This window comes from Chrysochloris asiatica, unplaced genomic scaffold, assembly GCF_000296735.1.
Source record: "Chrysochloris asiatica unplaced genomic scaffold, ChrAsi1.0 scaffold00360, whole genome shotgun sequence".
In the NCBI taxonomy this organism is placed as follows: domain Eukaryota; kingdom Metazoa; phylum Chordata; class Mammalia; order Afrosoricida; family Chrysochloridae; genus Chrysochloris; species Chrysochloris asiatica.
This window is the reverse complement of record NW_006408878.1, coordinates 121,901-144,796: the sequence shown is the minus strand read 5'-3', so window position 1 is coordinate 144,796 and position 22,896 is coordinate 121,901. Positions and strand designations below refer to the sequence as shown.

Genomic DNA, 22,896 nt, shown 5'->3' with positions numbered 1-22,896 from the left:
TCTCTGCATACTCCTGTGCAACTAGAAAACCAAGTTCTCTTAATAACATTGACTAGGTGGGCAGTTTCTGTAACAGTGGACCGTCAAAAATACCTGATACAATCTTAAATGCTGACACTTGCTTTATAATGAATGCACAATTAATGTGGGTGTACCAGTAAGTGAATATGACTTTTCACTCATTTGTTCTATTTAAAGCATGACTAATATGAATAAAAACCGAATATGAGAATTTACTCTTCTGGAACTCTGTTTATAGCTTGTGTAAAAGGGCCTCATCTTTATTTGGAAATTTTTTGTGTTTTGTTTTATTTTCTTAATCCAGACTTCAATGCCTTTACACAGAATGAACATCTCTCCGTCACTGTGTTTCCTAAAATATTCCATGTTGTTGTTGTTGTTGTTGTTAAGTGCCTGTCAAGTCAATTCCAACTCATAGCGACCCTGTGTAGGGTTTCTGAGGAGTGTCTAGTGGGTTTGAACCACCGACTTTGTGGCTAGCAATCCAGTGCTTATCCAACAGTGCCACATCAGGACTCTAAAATAATCCAGTGTTGTTGTTGCTCAGTGCCATGGAGTTGCTTTTGACTCATGGCAACTCTGTATAAGTTTCTAAGACTTTTTCCATCTTTTTAGGGAGCAGAAAGCCTCATATTTCTCCCATGGAGCAGCTGGCAGGCTTGTACCGCAGACCTCGCAGTTCAAATGGCATTGCAGTCTGGCGCATTAGTAAATGCTAGGGACGTATGAGAAAGAAAAAGGGAAAAAGGAAGAATGACAGCAACAAAGACTCTTGATTCTGAATAAAATATTCTGGGTCAGTTTGGTTAAAACACTAGTTTACTCTTCTCTATTCAGGGAGGAGTTTTTAACCTGGAGTTATTGATAACTTCAGGAAAGTTAGTGAACATTGATTGTAAAATGTTTTGATCATGTGCACTTACGCTCAGACAGAATATATCATATGTATCATATTCCCTAAAGCTTTAGTGTGGCGTTTCTTACCTTGTTCAAAAGAAACCATTTTTAGTTTTAATGAAAACACAAAGTGATGACAGAAGGAAAGTAGGTTTATGGTACAAAGAGGTCTTTAGTTATAATCTATAAATTCTGCATTTATTGTAGCACAAGGCATTTCTAAAACAAATGTATGAGGTACATCAGTATCTGCAGACTGAGTCCTTACCCCTTCTCTTAATTTTTGGTTATTTTGCTGCTTTCTCTTCTAGTCTGATTTATAAACAACAACAACAAAACACTTACTGCCATTGAGTTGATTTTGACTCACAGCAAGCCTATAAAAAATTTCCAAGACTACACCTTTGCTGGAGCAGACAGCTTCAATTTCCTTCCACAGAGCAGCAGATGGGTTTGAACTGCTTACCTTAGCCGTCTAATGCGTATCCCAGAGCACTACCAGAGTTCCTTTCTGATGTACATTAGACTCCAAAAAAGATGAAGCACTGTGTTAAGGTGTCTTTTTAAGTTCAAGGTTCCAGAAATTACACCTACATTATCTAATGTGCTCTAGAAAGAGTAGTATTAATAGATCAAATTTGTAGTGGAAACTAACATACTCATTTTTGACAACTTCCAATTTTCCTAGATTCATACTTCATACATTGCATGTTTTGATTATTAATGGATCTTTACAGCTATTTATCTTTATTTTGAGTTGTGCCCCATCAGCAAAGGAAGGTCCCAAAGGGTCCATTTGCATCATCACAGTCAGCTCTACTTTGAGGAGGCAGCTCTGCCCCAGTCGTATTTTAAGTGCTTTCCAACTGGAAGGACTCATCTTCCTGCAGTATATCTGACAGTATTCTGGTGCTCTTCATCATGTTTCAGTATTCTGGTGCTGACAGTGGATTACTGTTTTTCATAAGGTTTTCAGTGACTAAATATTTGGAAGTTATTCATCTCTCCTTACTAGTCCACCATGGCTGACCCTGCTGGTATTTAAAATACGCATGGCATAGGTTCCAGAACCACAGCAACATGCAAGACAGACAGACAAGCAGTGAATGTGTGTGTGTACATATAGAGAAATTCATATCAAGGAAATGGCTTACAATTGTACAGTCTCCGGTCCCTAGAGGAAAAAAGAGTGTTTCCCACATGTCTATTTTATTGGTAGCAGGCCACACCTCCAAGGAGACATCCTTTCAATCAATTGGCTGCTCATAGCCAATCATCATAGATTTAACTATGCCTGTAGGTTTTAGAGTCCAGGTGTGGCACTGTGGGTTAATGCGCCAGACTTCAAAGTTGTTTGAACTTTAAGGTGGGTGTTCAAACTCATCAGCTGCTCCTCAGAAACCCTATATAGGGTTGCTATGGGTTGGAACCGACTCGATGTCACTTAATGACAATGACGATGTGGTAGGTTTTATCACCATGAGAATAAGCACATCTCAACTGCTAAACCACTAAAATCCCTGGCCTAGTTGACACAGAACCTTAACTATTACATCCCACCCTTGTCAACTTGACACCACTAAACTACATGTATAATTTCTACATAAAGAAAATTGTGCCTGAAATGATATAGTTAAAACACTTATGACCAAAACCACACTAGGCAAATTTACATCTTATGTGTTACAAATGAACAAAGCAAAAATACTTGATGCACATGTACAACACAAAACAAAACAAAAATATATTCGTTTCAGTGTCTAAAGGACACTTTCTGTAAGTGAGCCTTCTGACCATAGGCACACAGCCTTACTCAGCCCATGAGCATTCAGTCCACAGCACTTTTGTCTTTCCATGCCACCACTTCTGCTGCTGGTACTTTCCCAGGCAGGGATCCCATGCTCGCCTCATACTCTTCCTTCTAGATGATTGTGGGATCGTCTGTTCTTGAAATGAAAGATTGAGTACTCACTACTTTTAGTTACACATTTTCTACAATTAGTTTTGACTGTCACAATGAATCCTTCTAACAATCACTCACAATTGAAATCATAAAATCCTATCAGCATCATCCTCCACCCCCTTTCACAGAACCATCTGAAAAAGAGGGAAACTAGGTTAGTGGCGATTCCCACTTGTCCCCTCATTCTAAAACTAAGCACACCCATGAAAGCTTGTAAGCTAGCCACTTCATGCCTTTGTTGTTGTTGTTAAATGCTGTTGATTCTATTCTGACCCATAGCAACCCTGTATAGGATTTCCGAGGAGCCACTGGTGAGTTTGAACTACTGACCTTGCAGTTCAAATGGCTTTGCAGTCTGGTGCACTAACCCACAGTGCCACACCAGGACTCCTTTACAACCATCCATTTTTGATAGCCAGTGTCCAAATTGCCTGTTCATATCAACCCAGTAACTGAGGCGACAGCATGTTCCTTGATCTGAAAAATCTTCCATTCTGGTTGGAAATTTTGAGCAACTGCATCCATAAGCAAAAGTCCAGCCCATCAAATTGTAGCAACTGACACTCATTCACAGGATCAAACATCTTTATCTTCATCTGGTCAGGTTCTGCTCACAGCTCAGCTCTGGTTAGGTCAAATGGGTACCAGCTGAAAGTTTGCAGTTCACACACACCTTCCTGCACTTCAGACCAGCTGGTCCCTTTACTCTCAGGCCCCAAAGGGGCTAGGTCAGGGCCCATGGGCTCAGGAGTTCACACAAATCCCTAAACTTCAGACCAGCTAGCCCTTCTTCTTCTCTCATATTAGGGTCAATGAGTGCCAATAGAACATGACCAAACTCAGTCCATGTTTTCATTGCTGCATTTCCCCCAATTCCACTCACAAGTAGACCCAGGTTGTTACCAGTGAGCACATGGCTCACCAGTTCCCTTTAATTTTCAGCCCTAAAAGAGGGTTTTCTATGATGGACTTTTCTGACCTTGATGCTTCCAAGGGCATGTTCAAACATAAGATAATAGCATAAGATCAAGAGTCAGTGATACTGAAGAAAGAAGTCCAAGGTGCAACTGAAGGCATTGGCAACAGGAAATGATGGAATACAAATTGAAATCTTTCAACAAATTGATGCAGCACTGGAGGAACTCACTCATTTATACCAAGAAACTTGCAGGACAGCTACATGGCCAACTGACTGGAAGAGATCCATATTTGTGCTCATTCCTAAGAGAGGTCACCCAACGCAATGTGAAATCATCAGACAATATCATTAATATCACATGCAAATAAATTTTGCTAAGGATAATACAAAAATGGCTGCAACCCTACATTGACGGGTAACTTCCAGAAGCTCAAGCCTGATTCAGAAAAGGATGTTGAATGAAGGATATCATTACTGACATCAGATGGATCTTGGCTAACAGCAGAGGATAGCATAACAATGTTTACCTGTGCTATATTAATTATGCAAAGGCTCTCAATCGTGTGGATCATGACAAGCTATGGACAACGCTGCAGAGAATGTGTATTCCACAACGCTTAAATGTGCTCACTAGGAACCTGTACTGAGACCAAGAGGCAGTTGTTCTAACAGAACAAGGGGTCACCAAATGTTTTAAAATTAGGAAAGGTGTGCACCAGAGTTGTATTCTTTCATCATACCCATTCAATCCGTATGCTGAGCAAATCATCTGAGAAGCTGGGTTCTATGAAGAAAAATGTAGCATCAGGATTGGAGGAAGACTCATTAACAACCTGCGATATGCAGATGATACAACCTTGCTTGCTGAAAGAGAAGAGTACTTAAAATACTTACAAAGATCAAAAACCACAGCCTTCAGTATGAGTTGGCCTTCAGTGTAAAGAAAACAAAAATCCTTACCACTGGTTCAATAAACATCATCCATATAAGTACAGAGAAGATTGGAGTTGTCAATGACTTCATTTTGCTTAGATCAACAGCAGTCAAGAAATCAAATGATGGTATTGCATTAGACAAACCCACTGCACAAGAACTCTTTAAAGTATTGAAGAGTAAAGATATCAGTTTGAGGACTAAGGTTCATATGACCCAAGGCGTGATATTTTCAATAACCTCATATGCATGCAAAAAAAAAGTTGGACAGTGAGTAAGGAAGACCACAGAAAAATTGAGTTATGGTGTAGGAAAAGAATATTAAAAGTACTATGGACTGCCAAAACAACTAACCAATCTGTGTTGGAAGAAGTACATCCAGATTTCATCTCTTATACTTTGTATATATTATCAGGAGAGACCAGTCCCTGAAGAAGGACATCATGTTTGGTAAAGTGGAAGGTCAGAGAAAAAGAGGAAAACACCCCAATGAGAGGGATTGGCACAGTGGCAGCAGCAATGGACTCAAATGCAGGAATGATTGTAAGGTTGGCACAGGACCAGGCAGTGTTTTGTTCTATTGTGCATAGGGTTCCTATGAGTCAGTACCAATTCAATGGCACCTAACAACAGTCCCCAGAAGAAACGAGAGAGAGAAAAAAAAAGTCTTTTCTGTTTCATCACCATGGGGGTAATCACATGTCAACTGCTAAACCACTGAAAATCCTGACCTAGTCATATCGACACAGAACCCTAACTATTATACCTAACTTCTCTCTCATTGCTTCCAATACCAGATATAATATAATATATTGTGTCTTCCAACCCTGTACTCCAATCATGCCTTCACACAGCTGTTTTGAAACAGTTGAGACATAAATAAATGAGTGAATGAGTAAAAGGATGAATGAATCTCCGGCGTACACCTTGCTCCAAAGCATCATATATTCAGGTAGCTATTGTTTCCACACAGGTGTTCCTCTGGCACCTCTAACCCATCTTGTTCAGAGTGAGGGTCAGGAAAACATTCATGAATAACCTACTTATTAACCTGAAGTAAACTAGCATCCTCGGTGGTATATTTGATCTGTCCTTCTCTATCACTTTTTGTCATCTAAAATTTGAGCTCTTCCTATAGGTTCTAACTCTTTAGGGCTTCTTGAATACAGCCACTCCTCTCTATTTTAGGCCCTCATCTTCTCTGTCACCTCTACTGTACTGTAATAGTCTCCTAACTGCAATTAGTCCAGGCTTTCACACTTTTCCCAGAGTAATATGTCCACAAATTCTGTCTAACTATGTGGCTTCCTGTCTTCGAACATTTTTAATGGCTCCTTCAGAAAGAAATAGAAACTCTTAGAATAGTATAACAAAGTACTCTATGACTACTTCCCCTTCTTTATCTTTGTCCATTGCCTGACCTGAACTTCTTTGCCTGTAGGTACCTGAACTATCAATGCTTTCCAATTGGCATGCAATAGTACATGCTTGTTCTCTATCTTAGATGTGACCTTTTGTTCTTCACCTGGCTAGTTCTTCAACTCATCCTTCAAGACTCAGGTCTGATATTCCTTGTTTCAGAAAACATTTCTGAAATTTCTCAAGGCTATCACAGGTGGCGGAGTCCTGGTGTTGCACTGTGGGCTAATACGTCGGACTGCAAAGTCCTTTGAACTGCAAGGTCAGTGGTTCAAGTTCACCAGTTGCTTCTTGAAAACCCTATTACAGGGTTGCTATGGGTCAGAATTGACTCAACAGCATTTAGCAACAACAGCATCATCATAGGTGACACCTTCCCTACCTTCTACCTCTGTTGTGTACTTATAGTGCCCCTGTACTTATCGCCTAGTGTTAGTGGACCATTTACATACACAGTGACTTAGAGGACACTTGTCTTCTTTATTGGTCTATGACTTCTTTAAAATCCAAGACTATTTCCTTCTCTTTGTTATACCCAGCACCTGACACATAGCAAGTGTTCAATAAATATTTATTAAAATAAAACTATAAGTGACAAGATCATCATAACTGGTAGAATGTGAACCCCTTGAGAGAAGGCAAGCGTTTGACTACTTGGCTCATTGCTAAATCCCCATTCTTTAGTACAGCAACTGGGATATACTTTGTATAAGCTCAAGAAAATTGTTGAATAAGTGAATGAATTGCTCGAAAATAAACAATACTTCATATTTTGTGCCTTGTTTGAAAGAAGCCATTTTTAGTTTTAATGAAAAAATCCAAGTGATGACAAAAGGAATAGGTTTATTATAAAAGGAGGTCTTCAGTTATAGTCTGTGTAAATTTTGCATTGACTCTTATTCATCACTTTCCTAAGGCAAATTTATGAGGTACATAAATGCCTTCAGACTGAATCCCTATCCCCTCTCTTAATTTTGTTGTTGTTGCTTTCTCTTTTCCCTAAAAATTGCTTCTGGTAACTAACTGTTAAGTAAGTATCTGAACCCATAAGTTCTTGAGGTATTGATTTTTGTTGTTATTAAGTACTGTGGAGTCGGTTCCAACTCATAGTGACCCTGCACAGTGTTTCTGAGGCTGTAAATCTTTATGGGAGCAGAAAGCCTCATCTTTCTCCTACGGAACAGCTGGTAGTTTTGAACCGCTGACTGTGAAGTTCGCAGCCTGATTCATAACTACTACACTACTAGAGCCCCTTAACTTATGCTTATGCTACTTTAGGCTTACTTAAATTAACAGAGTTATTTGTATTTAAGTTAGGAACTCAAGATAAAATGGAGGGAGGAAGGAAAAGTACTTACTAGGTGAGCAATACAGGGTTGTTTATTTGACTCACATTCCCTCACTTTGACTAAAATAACCTATAATGTTTTTGTTCTACCCCCAGTAAGAAAACTAAGACATCCAAAACATTAAATGAATTGCCTGGGATTATGGTTTATATATGGAGTCCTGGTGTGGCGCTGTGGGTTAATGCGCAGTACTGCAAGGTCAGTTTGAACCAAAAGGTCAGTGGTTCAAGCTCATCAGGTGCTTCTCAGAAACCCTATTCAGGGTTGTCACTATGAACCAGAACCAACTCGACAGCAGTTAACACCAACAACAATGGTTTATATATAATGGTGAAACAGACTGCCCCATCTTTCTCCCATGGTGCAGCTAGTGGATCCCATGCACTGATCTTTCCATCAGCATCCTAACATTTAATCAGCAGTGCCACCAGGATGCCTTAATGTTGCTTATAGTTGCACATATGACATGTGACAAGCCCACAACCCAGATGTGTGATTAAGCTTCGTTCAAACTTCTGTTCCTTGTACGAAAGTTCTTCCTATCCTTGCACCGTGTTCCAAAAGCTTTCTCCTCTTTCTTTGCCTTTACTTTACATTGTCAGCTCAGGCAGACATATTTGCCCAGGCCAATCTGACCTCAAAGCTCAGTCCCTTCAATGGATTAAAAAAAAAAATTGCTTACCACCATTTTACTCTTCACTAACATTAAAGATGGGAAGAGGGGACTTGCAAGGCAAAGTTACACTGCAGAGTAAACTGGCTCCTGTTTTACACGCACACATACACACACACAATATTTCCTCAGGAGAAACCAGCATATTCTTCCCCTTTCTTAAGTAGAGATCAAGAATAATTCCACTCAAAACAGAGCTTCTCAAGGTCTCAACTCCAGTCACAAGTCTGAAAACTTTCTACAAGCAGGTTCTCCCTGAAAGAAATTCCAATGAATACAGTTTTCTCCATCTGATTCCAGTGTGATTAAAATGGCAGTAACATCCAGGGTGTGGTTTTTAAAAGCAAGATGCCTATCCCTTCTCAGGTAATCCAACTCATGGTTGACGTATCACGGGAACATCTTCTTATGTTGGATTTTAATATAGAGATTACCATAAATAAGAATAACTACCAGAGTAGCAAGTGTTGTATAAAGTATTTAGTTTTAACAGTAACATGGCCAAAGATAATGGTCTCACTGACCTCAGCCCTGTGTTCTTCATTTGTTACACAGCTCTAGAATTTTCCACCTAAAATAAAATCAGATTCCATATCACTCTGCAGCTCTTCTCTTGAGAACACAATTCAAACCCTTACCTGTGGATGCCTTACAGAATTTTCGTGGCCATTGTCTGTGGGTTTCTCCACTGATCATGGTTCTACTCATGAAAGCTCTTTTCTCTACATACACATACATACATCTTGATCACAGGCCCGTGTGTTTGCGCAGATGTTTTATCTTAAAATCCCTTCCCGTCCTTTCAACTTAGCTACTATTTCACTCTTTAGAACTTGTCTTTGAGATCTTCCTCCCTGTTTTTAAGGAGCCTTCCTCTTTACCTCTATTCCAGTCTGATTAAATGCCCCTCTTGTTTATTCTCCCATACGCCATGCACTTCCTTTTCTCACGTTACTTTCTACAGGATGTTGTTATTGGATGCTGTTGAAAGAATTCTACTCATAGAGGCCCCATGTGCCACAGTAGAACTGTTGCCATAGGGTTTTCCTGAATATAATCTTTACAGGAACTGATCACCAGGTCTTCCTACCATGAAGACCCTGGATAGGATTGAACCATCTGCCTTTTGGTTTGCAGCCAAGTGCTTAACCATTGTGCCACTATGACTTCTTTCTACAGTATTGTTGTTACATGCCGTCAAGTTGGTTCCAACTCATAGTGACCCTGTATAGGGTTTCTGAGGAGCAGCTGGTGAGTTTGAACCACTGATCTTGTGGTTCAAACTGACTTTGTAGTCCTGTGCTTATTCTATTTCACCAGGATGTTTGTTGAATTACTGATGAGACTAGCAGTCAGGGAACCCCAATCCACTTTGTATTTCAGTTTTTAAAAAAGCATCCTACTAGAGTTCTAGGTAGCCTGGGGTGGGGGTAGGAGGAAATATTTATAGATAATGGGGTGATATAAGGAAAAAAAGTCTCACGAAAATTACATACATCCTCTCTTTGAACGTTACATCTCAATGTAAAGAAAACAAAAATCCTCACACATTCTTATCAATGGAGAAAAGATTGAAGTTGTCAAGGACTTCATTCTTCTTGGATCGATTATCAACACTCACGGAAGCAGCAGTCAAGAAATCAAATGACACATTGCATTAGGCAAATCTGCTGCACAAGACCTTTTTAAAGTGTTGAAGACAAAGATGTCAGCTTGAGGACTAAGGTGCGCCTGATCTAAGCCATGGTATTTTCAATAACCTCATATGCATGCAAAAGCTAGACAGTGAATAAGGAAGACTGCAGAAGAATTAATGCTTTCAAGTTATGGTGTTGGAGAATATTGAAAGTGCCATGGGCTGCCAAAAGAACCAGTAGATTCATTTTGGAAGAAGCGCAGCCAGAGTGCTCCTTGGAAGCCAAGATGGCCAAACTTAGTCTCTCATACTTCAGACATATTGTCAGGAGGGACCAGTCACTGGAGAAGGAGATCATGTTTGGTAAGGTGGAGGGTCTGAGAAACAGAGGAAGACTCCCAACAAGATGGATTGGCAAAGTGGCAGCATCGATGGACTCAAGCATGGCAACAGTAGTGAGGTTGGCCCAGGACCGGGCAGTGTTTCATTCTGCTGTGCATAAGGTCGCTATGGGTCGGTACCAACTCGATGGCACCTAACAACAACAACAGCAAGAAGTGTAATTTTATATGTTTCATAAGATTTTTAAATACTTCTAAACTTGAAGTCAGGAATACAGTTGGTAATTAGAACAGTTTACCAATTGCAATCTCTGTTTAAACCTGTATGTGTACATATTAAAAGCAAGTCCAGTGCCTTCGTGTGTTTTCCACCAGACAATATGTGTGTAGAGGGAATGCTGTTGGTTGGTTTGAAGTGCCAACCATTGCTTATCTTGCAGTGGAAGAAATGTTTGGTTGTTAAGTGCAGTCCAGTCGATTCCGACTCATAGCAACCCTGTGTAGAGTTTCTAAGGAACAGCTGGTGGGTATGAACCATCAACCTTGTGGTTAGCAATCTAGTATTTCTCCTACTGTACCAACCCTGTATAGGATTTCTGAGGATTGACTGGTAAGTTTGAATTGCCATCCTTGTGGTCCAGTGTTTATCCTCCAGTGCCACACGAGAACTCCAATGGAAAATCTGGAAAATCGGCAAAATTTCAAGCAAATCTGCACAAAATCCTTTTGGTGCAAAATCTTGACAAGTGACTAGCTCAAAACAATACAAGATGAAACAGACATAGTTTTTCTCTAGTTCTACCAATTTCAGATACTATTAACTCCTTCCTTAGAAACAAAAAAGGAATTTTGGAAAATTTTAGGAAAGAAGCATTGGTTAGGAAAACATATATTTAAATATTTGTTCTTGGGAATTGTTTAGTGAAATATTTCGATTGAAAATAAGAATTCTGAAATAACTGTCAAAGTTGTTTTTTTTTTTTTAATTAAGTAAAAGAAAACAAAACAAATGAAATCAAAGAGCCCTAGTGGCACAAATCTGGTTAAATGCCCAGCTGCTAAAAGGTTAGCTGTTCGAATCTGCTTAGAAGCTCTGTGGGAGAAAGACGTGAAAATTTGCTTCTGTAAAGATTATGGCCTATGGGGCAGTTCTATTCTGTCACATGAAGTCACTATGAATAGGAAACAAGTCTACCTAGCAGCAACAATACATTTCTGGACCTGGTCTCTTCATTTACACAAATAAGCCTGTCTAGGCATTCTAAACCTATACAGACTTTTAGCTCCTCAAGTATTGGCAAAGAAACTAACATCCACACAAGCAGTACGTTTTCATAGAACGAATCGTATTACCCCAATGGTCAACATCGTTGTTAGTTGTGGGTAAGTGTAATCAGCTGAACATTTCACAAGAAAACGACCTCAACCTCCAGCTAACTGCTGTGGCTCTTGAGGCTGTTGATTTTTTTTTCCTTTTCTGCTGCTTCAGCATCTTCTCCTGGAGCCCTGGCACAGTTTCAGGCCATGTGTCAGGGGAACCCTTGAGCGCATCACGATGACGGAAGCCAAGAGCTGGCCAGAGCTAGTGGAGGACTATTTGTTCATGGCCAATCCTTAGCTGAGGTACGGCTGTCACATAGTTCAAGGGTGCCTTTAAGAAAACCAGTGCAGTTGTAGGTGGGCACTTTCAAAAGCACAAATCATTTCTTAATTGCCATTCGATAGCCTTCTTCTAGCTTTTGTGGAATTTAGCTGATAGTTTTGGTTTCCAGGGGTTTCTCTTTTATAAATCCATTGCTTTAGCAAGATTTTAGACAGTTAACCCCAAGGAAACCTGTTAGAGCCAGGACTGTTTTCCAGGTCTCTCGAGATTTTCCACCTTTTACCATTTTTCTCTCACTCTCTATTAGTGGACAATATTTGAGTTTCCTTCTCTGCCAGACTTCCACCTTATACAGGTTCCAGCTTTCACAGGTTGTACTGACGAAGCATTTTCATAATTTTTTTAAGTAGTGCCACAGTGACTATTACACAGGTGAGGGCGTAGTATTTATTTTTTTTTTTTAAATGAATGCCATATGTTCTTGGTAAAATCCAAAATTAAACTGACTCACTGTTTTTGTCCTGCTAGCAGTCGATGACATTTAGGTGTGTTATTTGGTGTGGTGACTCAGTTTCCTGCAGGATAGCTCGCAGCCCCACACTGAGGCTTTTTCACTGGGGATGAAAAGGTCAGTTACTTGATATCTCGGATCTTTTGGGGTAAGAATTCCTGAAAGTTAAGTTTTAATAATGATCCTGAAAAACTATGGCTAGTCAGGTTGCCTGTTAACCTAGGAATTTGGAAAAAGTCATATCCTCAGCTGCATGGTAATATTAGCCATCATTCTTGATTTGAGCAACAGTTTTATAGAACGAACTGTTCTTTACTCTGTTGTTAGTAATTATTTTCTTACTTACTGGTATGTGGAGATGTTCTGAGTCATTTTTTCCCACTATCCTCCAGATCCATACATAATATGTTAGAACATAAAACATTCCCAAATATATTGCGTAGCACAGTATTATCATACCCAAATGTTGTCTGTCAAAGTGGCTAATCCAGGATTTGAGCATAAAGTGGGTTCCATGAAATAAAGTTGCCCCTCTGTTGTAATACTACCTTCTTAGGAGCAGATCCTATATTTAAGTGCAAAATGTCTCGAAGCATTAACTTGAAGCTTTCTGGAATTACATTTTCACATTAAAAATTATAAAAGTTGAAACCTTACACAAAGACATAGCATAGGAATATAATATGTGGGTGCCATATCCAGTGTTGTTACTAGGGCTGGTATCACCCAGTGTAGTGATTCATGGTGTCCCCCCACCCCATTCCCACCAAACGTGGCCATCCTCCTCTACCAGACCATACAGGATCCTTAGTAATGTTAATCATAGACTAACATGTGATAAATATAGTTGTAAAGTACTTACACTGTCTCTTAGATTATATTAATAATAGCAAAAACTGTTTTATAAAGTCTTTCTACATTGAATCACAGCATAATTTGATGTCCTGGTGTGACACTGCAAGGTAAGTACTGACTGGACTGCTAACTGCAAGATCAGTGGTTCAAACCCATCAGCCACTCTTTGGAAATCCTATACAGGGTCTTTATGTGTTGAAACTGTCTTGTCAGCACTTAAACAGACAAAACAAGTGGAAACCTATCTTAAGCAGAAGCCTGTTTTGAGTTTTCTCCTTTTCCTAGAATTATTACTTCATTCTCAAAAAAGTTATGTTGTTGTTGTTGTTAAGTGCTGTTGAGTAGGTTCCGATTCATAGAGACCCAGTATAGGGTTTCCAAGGAGTGGCCAGTGGATTTGAATGTCCAGCCTTAGCAGTTATTAGCCAGTATTATCCTACAGGGCCACACCAGGATTCCACAGGTTCACAGACACTAAGTACCATAACATTGCAGCTGCCACATGAGAAATTTGACAAAAGCAGCGACTATAAGATCCTGTTGTTGTTGGTTGTTTAGTACTGTGGAGTGACCCTGCACAGGGTTTCCGATGTTGTAAATCTTTACGGGAGCAGGAAATCTCATCTTTGTTCTGCAGAACGGCTGGTAGTTTTGAACTACCGACCTTGAGGTTAGCAGCCCAATTCGTAACCACTATGCTATAGGCAGCAACAAAAATTGTGTGCTTGTAGCTCATGTGAAAGCAAATGCTTCAAAGCATTATTGTAATGCTCTAACCAGAGCAAGTCAACCTCACTGCCATCAAATCTATTCTGACTGCTAACAACTCTATAGGATAGGCTAGAACTGCCCCATGGGGCTTCCAAGGCTGTAAATCTTTACAGGAGAAGACAGTCTCATCTTTCTTCCCAAGAGCAGCTAAATTAGAATACAGTTTTTGCCTTATAGTTATACTGATATTACGTAAATTGGGATTGGAGTCTTGGTATGATGCTTTAGGATAAACCCTGAACTGCTGACCAAAAGGTCTTCAGTTCAAACCCACCAACCGTTACTCAAAAACCCTGTCCAGGGTCACTATGATTCAGAACTGCCTCAGTGGCACTTAAAACCAAAGTTGGGATTTAGAAAAAGGGTTTTGTTATAACTAACTTAAAGGATGTTTCGATAAAAAATGATATATTTCTGCTGAAACACCACCACACAGAAAGTTTATAGACAGTCATTTTGGTGTCAGCCCCCCCCCCCCCCCAGTGTCACTCAGTGTGGTCCACCTCCCCCTAGTGACGCAATTGCCACATCCTGTTAGGTCAGAGGTCTGTACAAAGACTTCGGATTTCTGAAAAGCTTTGAGAAGCTGTTCAAGGGGTGGAGGAACTTTACACACATTTGCTTACTGAGAGGTCCCCTAGGGCTCAGACTTGGGAAGATTAGAATATAGGGGCCTAAGGGGACTCTTGGCTTCATGTTGTAACCACCAACTGAAAAGATGGCAGTGGACAGACAGATTCCAGACACAATGCTTATACATCTTTAACCCATTGGATATGCTAGTTTTGGACAACTTAACCTTATTTGGACCTAAAAATGTTAATTTGCGCCTACAACCCTATCTTATATAGTTACTATTGTTAAGTGCCTTCAAGTCAGTTCAGATTCATAGCGACCCTGTATATAGTTTCTGAAGAGTCACTGGTGGGTTTGAACTGCCAACCTTGCAATTAGCCGTCTAGTGCTTGTGTTCAGTGCCATACCAGGACTCCCATCTCATATAGGCAGAAGGGGAGTGGGGACAAGAAAGAAAACTGGGGGGGAACAAGAAGAAAGAAAAATAACCTTTCCCCCCCTCAAAACAAAAGCCCCCAAATCCCAACATATGGTTGATGTATTGCCATCACAGCGAGGTAATGTTATACTTACATATGGAAGGTATTAAGTAAAATGAAAATGGTTATGTTACGGTCATAGACTTAAGTACCATTTGTGAGCTTAAGGAGTGGGATTACAAGGGACTTCCTATGTTATGTCTTTGTGTAATGTTTCAACTTTCATAACAAGTATGTTATATTTTTATATTCTTAAAATCAAGAAAAGGCTATATAATTTTATATTTTTTATATATACTAGAATAAAGCACTGGACCACAAGGTGGGCTTGAACCAAAAGGTCAGCAGTTCAAAGTCACCAGCTGCTCCTTGAAAACCCTATACAGAGTCTCCATGAGTCAGAATCAACTCAATGGCAGTTAACACCAGCAACTACAACGTAGAAGGAAGAGTTCCATTCTTACACTTCAGTTCACTTGACAAGGTTTAGGCAGTTGTTCATTCATTTAAAGTATATATTTACTGAATTTGACACAAGAGAAAAAAAAAAAAAAAGATTACAATGTTTGTTGTTACGTGCTGTTGACTCAGTTCCAACCCATAGAGACCTGAGGGATGTCTGGTGAGCTTGAACCACCAACCTTGTGGTCAAACTAACTTTGCAGTCCAGAGCATTAACACACCGCATCACACCAAGATTCCTTTAAGACTAAAAGAAAAGAGGCAAATTTTAATCCAGTTCTTAAAGTAAATAGCTAACAGTTCAAGAATTCTTGATAACAACTTGTTTTTGTTAAGTGCCACCGTCGGTTTCGACCCATAGTGACCCTGTATAGGGTTTCCGAAGAGCAGCTGGTTGGCTTGAACAGTCAACTTTGAGGTTTAAACTGACATTGCGGTCCAATGCATTATCTTGCAGCACCACACCAGGACTCCTTGATAAAAGCTAGTCACATAGAATATATAATGACTACTTTGAAATATTTTAACTTTTACAAATTTTATTTAGAAATTTGGAAAATCCTAGGAGCCTAAGAGTCAGTCCATGAAATGCTTTGCTATGTCTCTGGTCTTTTATATAGTCTAAATATCAAGGGCAGAATTTCTTCCTTGCCAATACCTGCAGAGTTGAAGACAAAGAAAAGGGATCCCACCAACTTCCTATAAGCTTTTCAATGTATTCTTCCTAATTGACAATAAGGAAGTTCTATGAAATGCCTCTTAGGAGTTTGGATTTCCCGCATTCTCATTAGCCTATAAAAGAGATGTATAGGTCCTGTGGATAGTTTAGCTTTTGCAAATAAAATCTACTTCTATTTGATGCCTTTGGATATAGTCTTTTCATTTTTACACATTAGTAGTTTATTCAGCAAAGGTGTGGTAGTTCTGTAGGAAAAGGACTGAACTGTGAACCACAATGTTAGATGATGGAGCATACCACTCACTCCCTCACTCCGCCAGAGAAAGATGAGGCTTTCTGCTCCCACAAAGATTTACAGCTCAGTGGCACTTAACAAGTTAATTCTGCCAATGATTGGTAGATATTCACTTCCTGGCTCTATAAGACCATTCTGTTCTTTGATTAGCAATGTCACAGATGTTGGGAGCATGCATGTGCAAATTGTCTGGGGTGTGTTCGTGTTGCTGTTTTTTTGTCAGACAGTTTTTGGATATAAAAATATAGCATCCTGTCAAATCTGTAAATCCTAAAGCATTTCGACCCTACAACATTGTATACTATTTGTTGCTTGCTTTGTCCACCCCCAAAATTAGAAGTCTGCATATTGAAAGAGTCTGATCTGAATTATTAAGTGCTATGGAGTGGGTTCCATCTCATAGCAACCTTGTATAGGGTTTCCAAGCTGTAAATCATTACAGAAGCAGAAAGTTTCATCTTTTTTCCTGTGGAGCGACTGGTGGGGCTTGAACCTTCAAACCGAATCACAAGTTCACAGTCCAGTGCTTATCCTCTGATCTGAATAGAAATGATATTATTCCCAGAATCATCCTAAAGCCTCATAAACCAGAAGGTTGTTTGGCTCCTAAATAACCATGTTTGAGCGACTCCCTGGATTCTCCCCAGGATACCTGCCTGGAAACTGCGGGTGGGTGGTGGAGACAATGAGTGAGCTTGGGCCGTAGCGTAGCTTTGATGCGGGCGACCTGGGAAGGGCAGAGGCTTGGCGCGACATGCGGGGTACCCTTGGGGCAGGTGCGCCTGAGCCCCACGGCAGGCGCTCCACGCCGGGTTTTCCGCCGCTCCCCTTGCACAGACATACACCAGACCCACAGACACACACGCTCGCGCCCGCGCCTCCCCGGCTCCGCTTCAAAGCGGGCGGCGCCTGGCTGTGCGCTGTGATGCTATGGCGCGGCGGCTGGGCTGCCGGGGGCTGAGGCTGCGGGGAGGGACGCTGCGGGTGGCAGAGGCAGGCTTTTGCAATTCTGAGTATATTTTTTTTAAAGGAGTTTGAGGAGGAGCTCAGCAGTGCTGAGGACCGTGAGGGGCGTGAGGGGGAGTGTTCCCGGAAAGCCTCAGTGGTGGAGCCGCGTTGCGCCCCGCCGCCCTAGGAGTTGAGAAAGAAAACAGGAAACGTGGTGGCCGCACACCCGACCGTGGCTGATTCATTCAGTTGAAGCGCAGCTCAGATAGATGCTCGGCGGGCGAGCGGGCGCAGGGCGCACAGGAACGCGGTCTGGGGCCAGGGACGGAGGAGATCAGAAGTGGACCAGAGGTTCCCTCTGCGGGGCAGGCACCGAAGCGCGTGCGCCACCCCCGTCATGTCAACATACTCCACAGCTGAGTGCCAGGACTAGGACCCGGGCCCTTCGCACCATCTACTAGTCGCAGTGTGGTTTTTCTGCCCTTGTCCCGGTGTAAAAGTTGACTGGCTGCACTTTCCCCGCCCTCCCTAGAGGCTAAACTGAGACGTCAAGCTGGAGAGACCGTGCCTTCCCGAGGCTGGCCACCCTTCGAGCAGAGCCTCGGCCCCCTTCGCAGTGCCGGGCTCGGCAATATGAAGGAGCAGCCCTCATGTGCGGGCACCGGGCATCCGAGCATGGCGGGGTACGGCAGAATGGCCCCCTTTGAACTCGCTGTCGTCCCCGTGAAGCGCTTGAGAACTGAGTCCCCCTTTCCCTATCTCTTCGCAGAGGAGGCCTACCAAAAACTGGCCAGCGAGACCCTGGAGGAGCTGGACTGGTGTCTGGACCAGCTAGAGACCCTGCAAACCAGGCACTCTGTCAGTGAAATGGCCTCCAACAAGGTAAGTCCCGGCTCGGCTCGGCTCTTTCGTCACCGAGGCCCCTAGCCTGCAGATTCCCACCAGCCTCCTGTAGTCCATGGAAATTCTTACAGATATTTGTGATACGTACTGCATATTGGCTGTTTTCCCTAGGAGGGAGGTTCCCATTAACATCTCACCTCTCTCTTCCATTCATTGCAGGTAAATTAAACATTCTGCAATAGTGGCAAGATACAGTGGTGGTTTTTGTGTGTCCCACCCCAACCCCTAGGGGTTCCTAAGTGACTCTTTGTCCTTGCCTCAGAAACACTGTAGAGCCCATTAACATTGCATATTTCAAGCTATTCTTGGGATTCCCAGTTGAGATTTAGAACTGCTGGCTGTCTTGGAAGTTGCCACATAACCACATTCAAACTCTGAAGAGTTGACCGAACTTGGAACTTTAACCCTCATTAATCTGGTTGTCAGGATACCCTGTAAGAACTGAGCCTTTATATATGTAGTTGTCCAGACCTGTGAACAGGGCTCATCAAGAAAGTTTAAAGATTCCTTCTGATCATTGCCTTTGTTTCTTAGAGTGAAAATCTGGTTTTCAGAGGTCGTTTAGTTGCAGTAGTGCCATATGTGCCAAAGTGCTTGTCTTAGCTGTTACTGAAGCTCTAGGGGATGATGATGAGTAGCCTTGGGGGCTGAGACTACCTTAAAACAGCCTGGAACCAAGGTAGAGTGTTTACAGTTTTGCAGTATTTGGGGGGAATTCCAGGTTGTTGTTTTTTCTTTAGTTATGTAAGGTAGTAATTGGGATTCTGTATGTCTTTAATGGCTATTTGACTGAGTAGGACAGGAAAGAAAAGCATGTTAGATACAGATGGTTGGGAGAGTTAGGCAGTCAGGACTGGCAAGTTTTTGTTTGTGTGACAATTAGTAATAGCTGCTTCATAAAGACATTGAAGTCATTTTAGCCACCTATAGACAAGGAGTCCTGGTGTGGCACTGTGGGTTTATGCGCCAGACTGCAAAGCCCTTTGAACTACAAGGTCGGTGGTTCAAGCTCACCAGCTGCTCCTCAGAAACCCTGTACAGGGTCGCTATGGGTTGGAATCGACTCCGTGGCACTGAACAACAACTACAATAGACAAGGTCATTTGGGGTTTCTCTTTATATGCATATATATTTCAGTAAGTGATTTTTTTTTTTTTTAGTTTACTGTAGTTTTCATCCCACCTGTTTTTCCCTTCTTGCCCTTTTTTTTTAAATGATTAAAGAGTGATCAACTGTTAGCTTCAAATAAACAAATAAAAGGGGCTCCCCAGTCATTGCCTGTAGGCAGTTCCACTCTAACCTACCTCCATGCATACTGATGATCAAACTGGGTTTTGTTGTTGTTGTTATTTGGGCCTCATTTCTGAATTTGGCATGGCTCTCCAAAAAGTGTTCTAGTGTTGCTTACACACCCACCCTACTGTGGTATCAGGTGCCATTGTTCTCATTTAGCAGACAAATTCTTTGACACTGATGAGTGTTGTACAACAGCAAAGTGGTTTTTCATAATTTGAATAGAATAACTAGATTTACATTATCCTAAGCACTGAATTTTGAAGAGGATCTGAGTTCTTCATTCTATGGTCTGGTTACTGCTCTTGTAGCAAAAGTTAAGAGCAGAACGTGAAGGCACATCAAAAGATGTGCAAGCATTGGTTTAAATTGTCAAGGTGATTCAACAGTACTTTTTCAGCAAAATGATTCTGAGTAGCTGTTAGAAAATGGAGGTGAAATCTAACAATGTATTGTAAATTACTTAAGATAAAAAGAAAACTGTAGGTCACAATAATTGTATAAAATGAACCCGTTCTTTAAAAAAACACCAAAGAAAACAGGTGCTTCTTGCTGTTTAAAAATATCTTCATTGTGCAGGCCCCCAAAATCATGCTTTGGGCTTAGTATAGGAGCTGAGTTTATTTGGCTAAAGGGAAAAGGTAGGTAAAGTGAGAAAACAGGTTTCCAGAATGCAGTTACTAGAGTAGTTGTTGTCTTGTGATTGAAGATTGTTGACTTAACACCCCTTTTTACAATTAAAGTCAACTCAGCGGATGCTGTCGCTGCAATGTTTAATGTTGAAGCCATTCATTTCATTTCTTGCTTTTTAACCCATTCATTACTAAATATGTGCTAAACGCAAAGGATTTTTTTTTATGCTTGAGAAAGGACTAACCTAGAAAGAAAAGACTGTAAAATGACCCTCCTACTTGCTAAGAAGGGCACAAATAAGACATTGAAATGAACTCTAAGTGGAGTTTGAGCAGCTGATCTGAAGGTCAGCATGATGCCACACCTAAGTCTGAAGTAGAAGTCTGTATGGCTTACATCACATAACCATGAGGTTTATTGGTCTCTGGAGTATAAATTATTAAAAAAAAAAATCAAAATTGAAATTGACAGCAATGGATTTTAATGGATTGGAGTGTGAATGAATGGCTTCCTGGTTACTATTTTTTTGTTTGTTTTACCACCCATTCTTATATATATATATATATATATAACTACCGTCGAGTCGATTCCGACCCATAGCAACCCTGAACAGGGTTTCCGAGGCTGTAAATCTTTATGGAAGCAGAACGCCTCACCTTTCTCCCGTGGAACAGCTGGTAGTTTCGAACTGCTGACCTTTCAATTGGCAGCCCGATTCGTAACCACTACGCTACCAGAGGGTATATATATATATATATAATTTATATATATATAAATATTCAGACCAACATATATTTTCACGTTATTCCCTTTTGGCCTTTGGAAAATCGTGACATTTTTCTGTTTACTCTAATTTACTCTAAGTAGTACAATTAAAATTGTACAATTATAAAACAATAGTAAAAAATAGTTTTAGCTTGAAAGTCTTAATAGAGAGAAAATATTTATTATGGATTTTAGTGGTAGGAAGAAATTGATTTCATATTAGAAATTGGGTTAACATGTTATTCATAAATGTTTTTTAAAAGCTTAATAAATGCTGTAGTATAAGCACTGGACTGCTAACCACATCTCACCAGCTGTTCCTTGGAAACCTTACACAGGGTCGCTATGAGTCGGAACCAATTCAACTGCAGCTAACACCACCACCACCAACAGTACTTTTGTTTGTCCCTTTTACTTATGTTTTAGAAGCAACTGCTACTACAGTTCCTGTATTGGTATGATAATGTGGATCCTGCTTCTTGGTGGTATTGAATTCTTGGCTAAGGCCAGTATGGAGGGAGGGGTACATATATGGTGCTTGTAACAAGTGGAGTAACTAAGAGAAGCCAGATGGCATTTAGTTTGAGTGGTTAAGTCTATAGCAGTTACCCCCATAAGCACATTAATCTGCCCGAGATTTGTACAGATTTCCTTTGGAACTTCATTGCTCCAGTTGCAGTTTTGTGAGGTCTCAGGGCTTAGAAAGCAGCACAGCTGGAAGTTGAATCCTGGTTTTGCCCTTTGTTAGCTGACTGACTTTAGAGAAATTTCTTAAAAAACTTTTTTTAACTTCAGTTTCCAAAGCGTAACAGATAATAAATACCTACTTTAAAAGTCAATATATGGGTTAGAAAGAATACGTATGAAACACATAGTTAATACAGTATCTGACAGTAGTCCCTTTGGCTGCACTCCTGGTGTGGAGCTATAGGATCAGCACTGGACTGTGAACCACAAGGTCAGGAGTGCAAACCCACCAGCTGTTCCTCAGAAATCCTATACAGGGTCACTATGAGTTGGAATTGACTCAGCGGCACTTAACAACAGTATCCCTTTGGTTACCATTGTTATTTGTGACTTAGCTCAAATTTCATTGGTAGTCTACTTGGCTAAAACAAACTGGGTGCTATCAGTTAGATTTCAACCCATAGCTTCCCTCTAGTAAAGAGGAGAACTGCCCCATCAAGTTTCCAAGACTGTAATCTGTATGGATTTTGATGGGTAGATCTTTCTCCTGCACATTGTATGGTGGGTTCAAACTACCAGCCTTTCAGTTAGCAACTAAGTGCTTAACCACTGTGCCACCAGGGATCCTTTTGGCTATTTTATATATTTTTGCCTTTTGTTTTTAACCAGTCGTAATTTACATTTGATGTTTTCAGTATCATCACTTTTTATAATTCTTAGATATCTATCTTTAAGGCTATATTTCTATATTATAAAAATGGTTGAATTATTGTTGTTGTTGTTAAGTGTTGTCAAGTCGGTTCTGACTCATAGCAACCCTGCATAGTGTTTCCAAGGAGTTGCAGGTAAGCTTGAACTGCTGACCTTGTTGTTCAAACCAACCATGCAGTCCAGTGCATTAACCCGCAGCGCCACATCAGGACTCTTTTTCACGTGTTAATCTAGACATAAGCATTTTGATGTTCTAACTAGAAGTTTTGTCTTTTCTTAAATTCCAGTTATGAAATTCCAGACAGAAGTGTTCAATGCTTTTTCTATTATACTCTAAAACTGAAAAGATGACCCTGATGAATTTCTAGAACATGAGAAAAATAATATGGGATTGGTGGGCATTTTTCCATCATTTTGTAGAGATTTCACAAAGCTCTTACTTAATCTGCTCCTCATGCAGCATAATTTAACAATAGTGTTTTGGGTTGTACTTCTGTCGTTGAAAGTAAATTGAGATGGGAATTAAGATAAAAAGGACTACTAGGAAGTCTTTGTTGTTGTTGTTGTTAAGTGC

At 40.7% G+C, this 22,896-nt stretch overlaps 1 protein-coding gene across 7 annotated transcripts in view; it reads left to right on the top strand.

Moving 5' to 3' along the window:
* PDE4D (phosphodiesterase 4D, cAMP-specific) overlaps positions 1-22,896 on the top strand; it is a 2,172,274-nt gene that overhangs the window by 2,098,620 nt on the left and 50,758 nt on the right. For all 7 annotated transcript variants that reach the window (XM_006876166.1, XM_006876165.1, XM_006876167.1 and 4 more), the window contains one exon: positions 18,100-18,212. In XM_006876166.1, the coding sequence (XP_006876228.1) occupies positions 18,100-18,212 (113 nt within the window). The remainder of the gene's footprint in view (positions 1-18,099; positions 18,213-22,896) is intronic.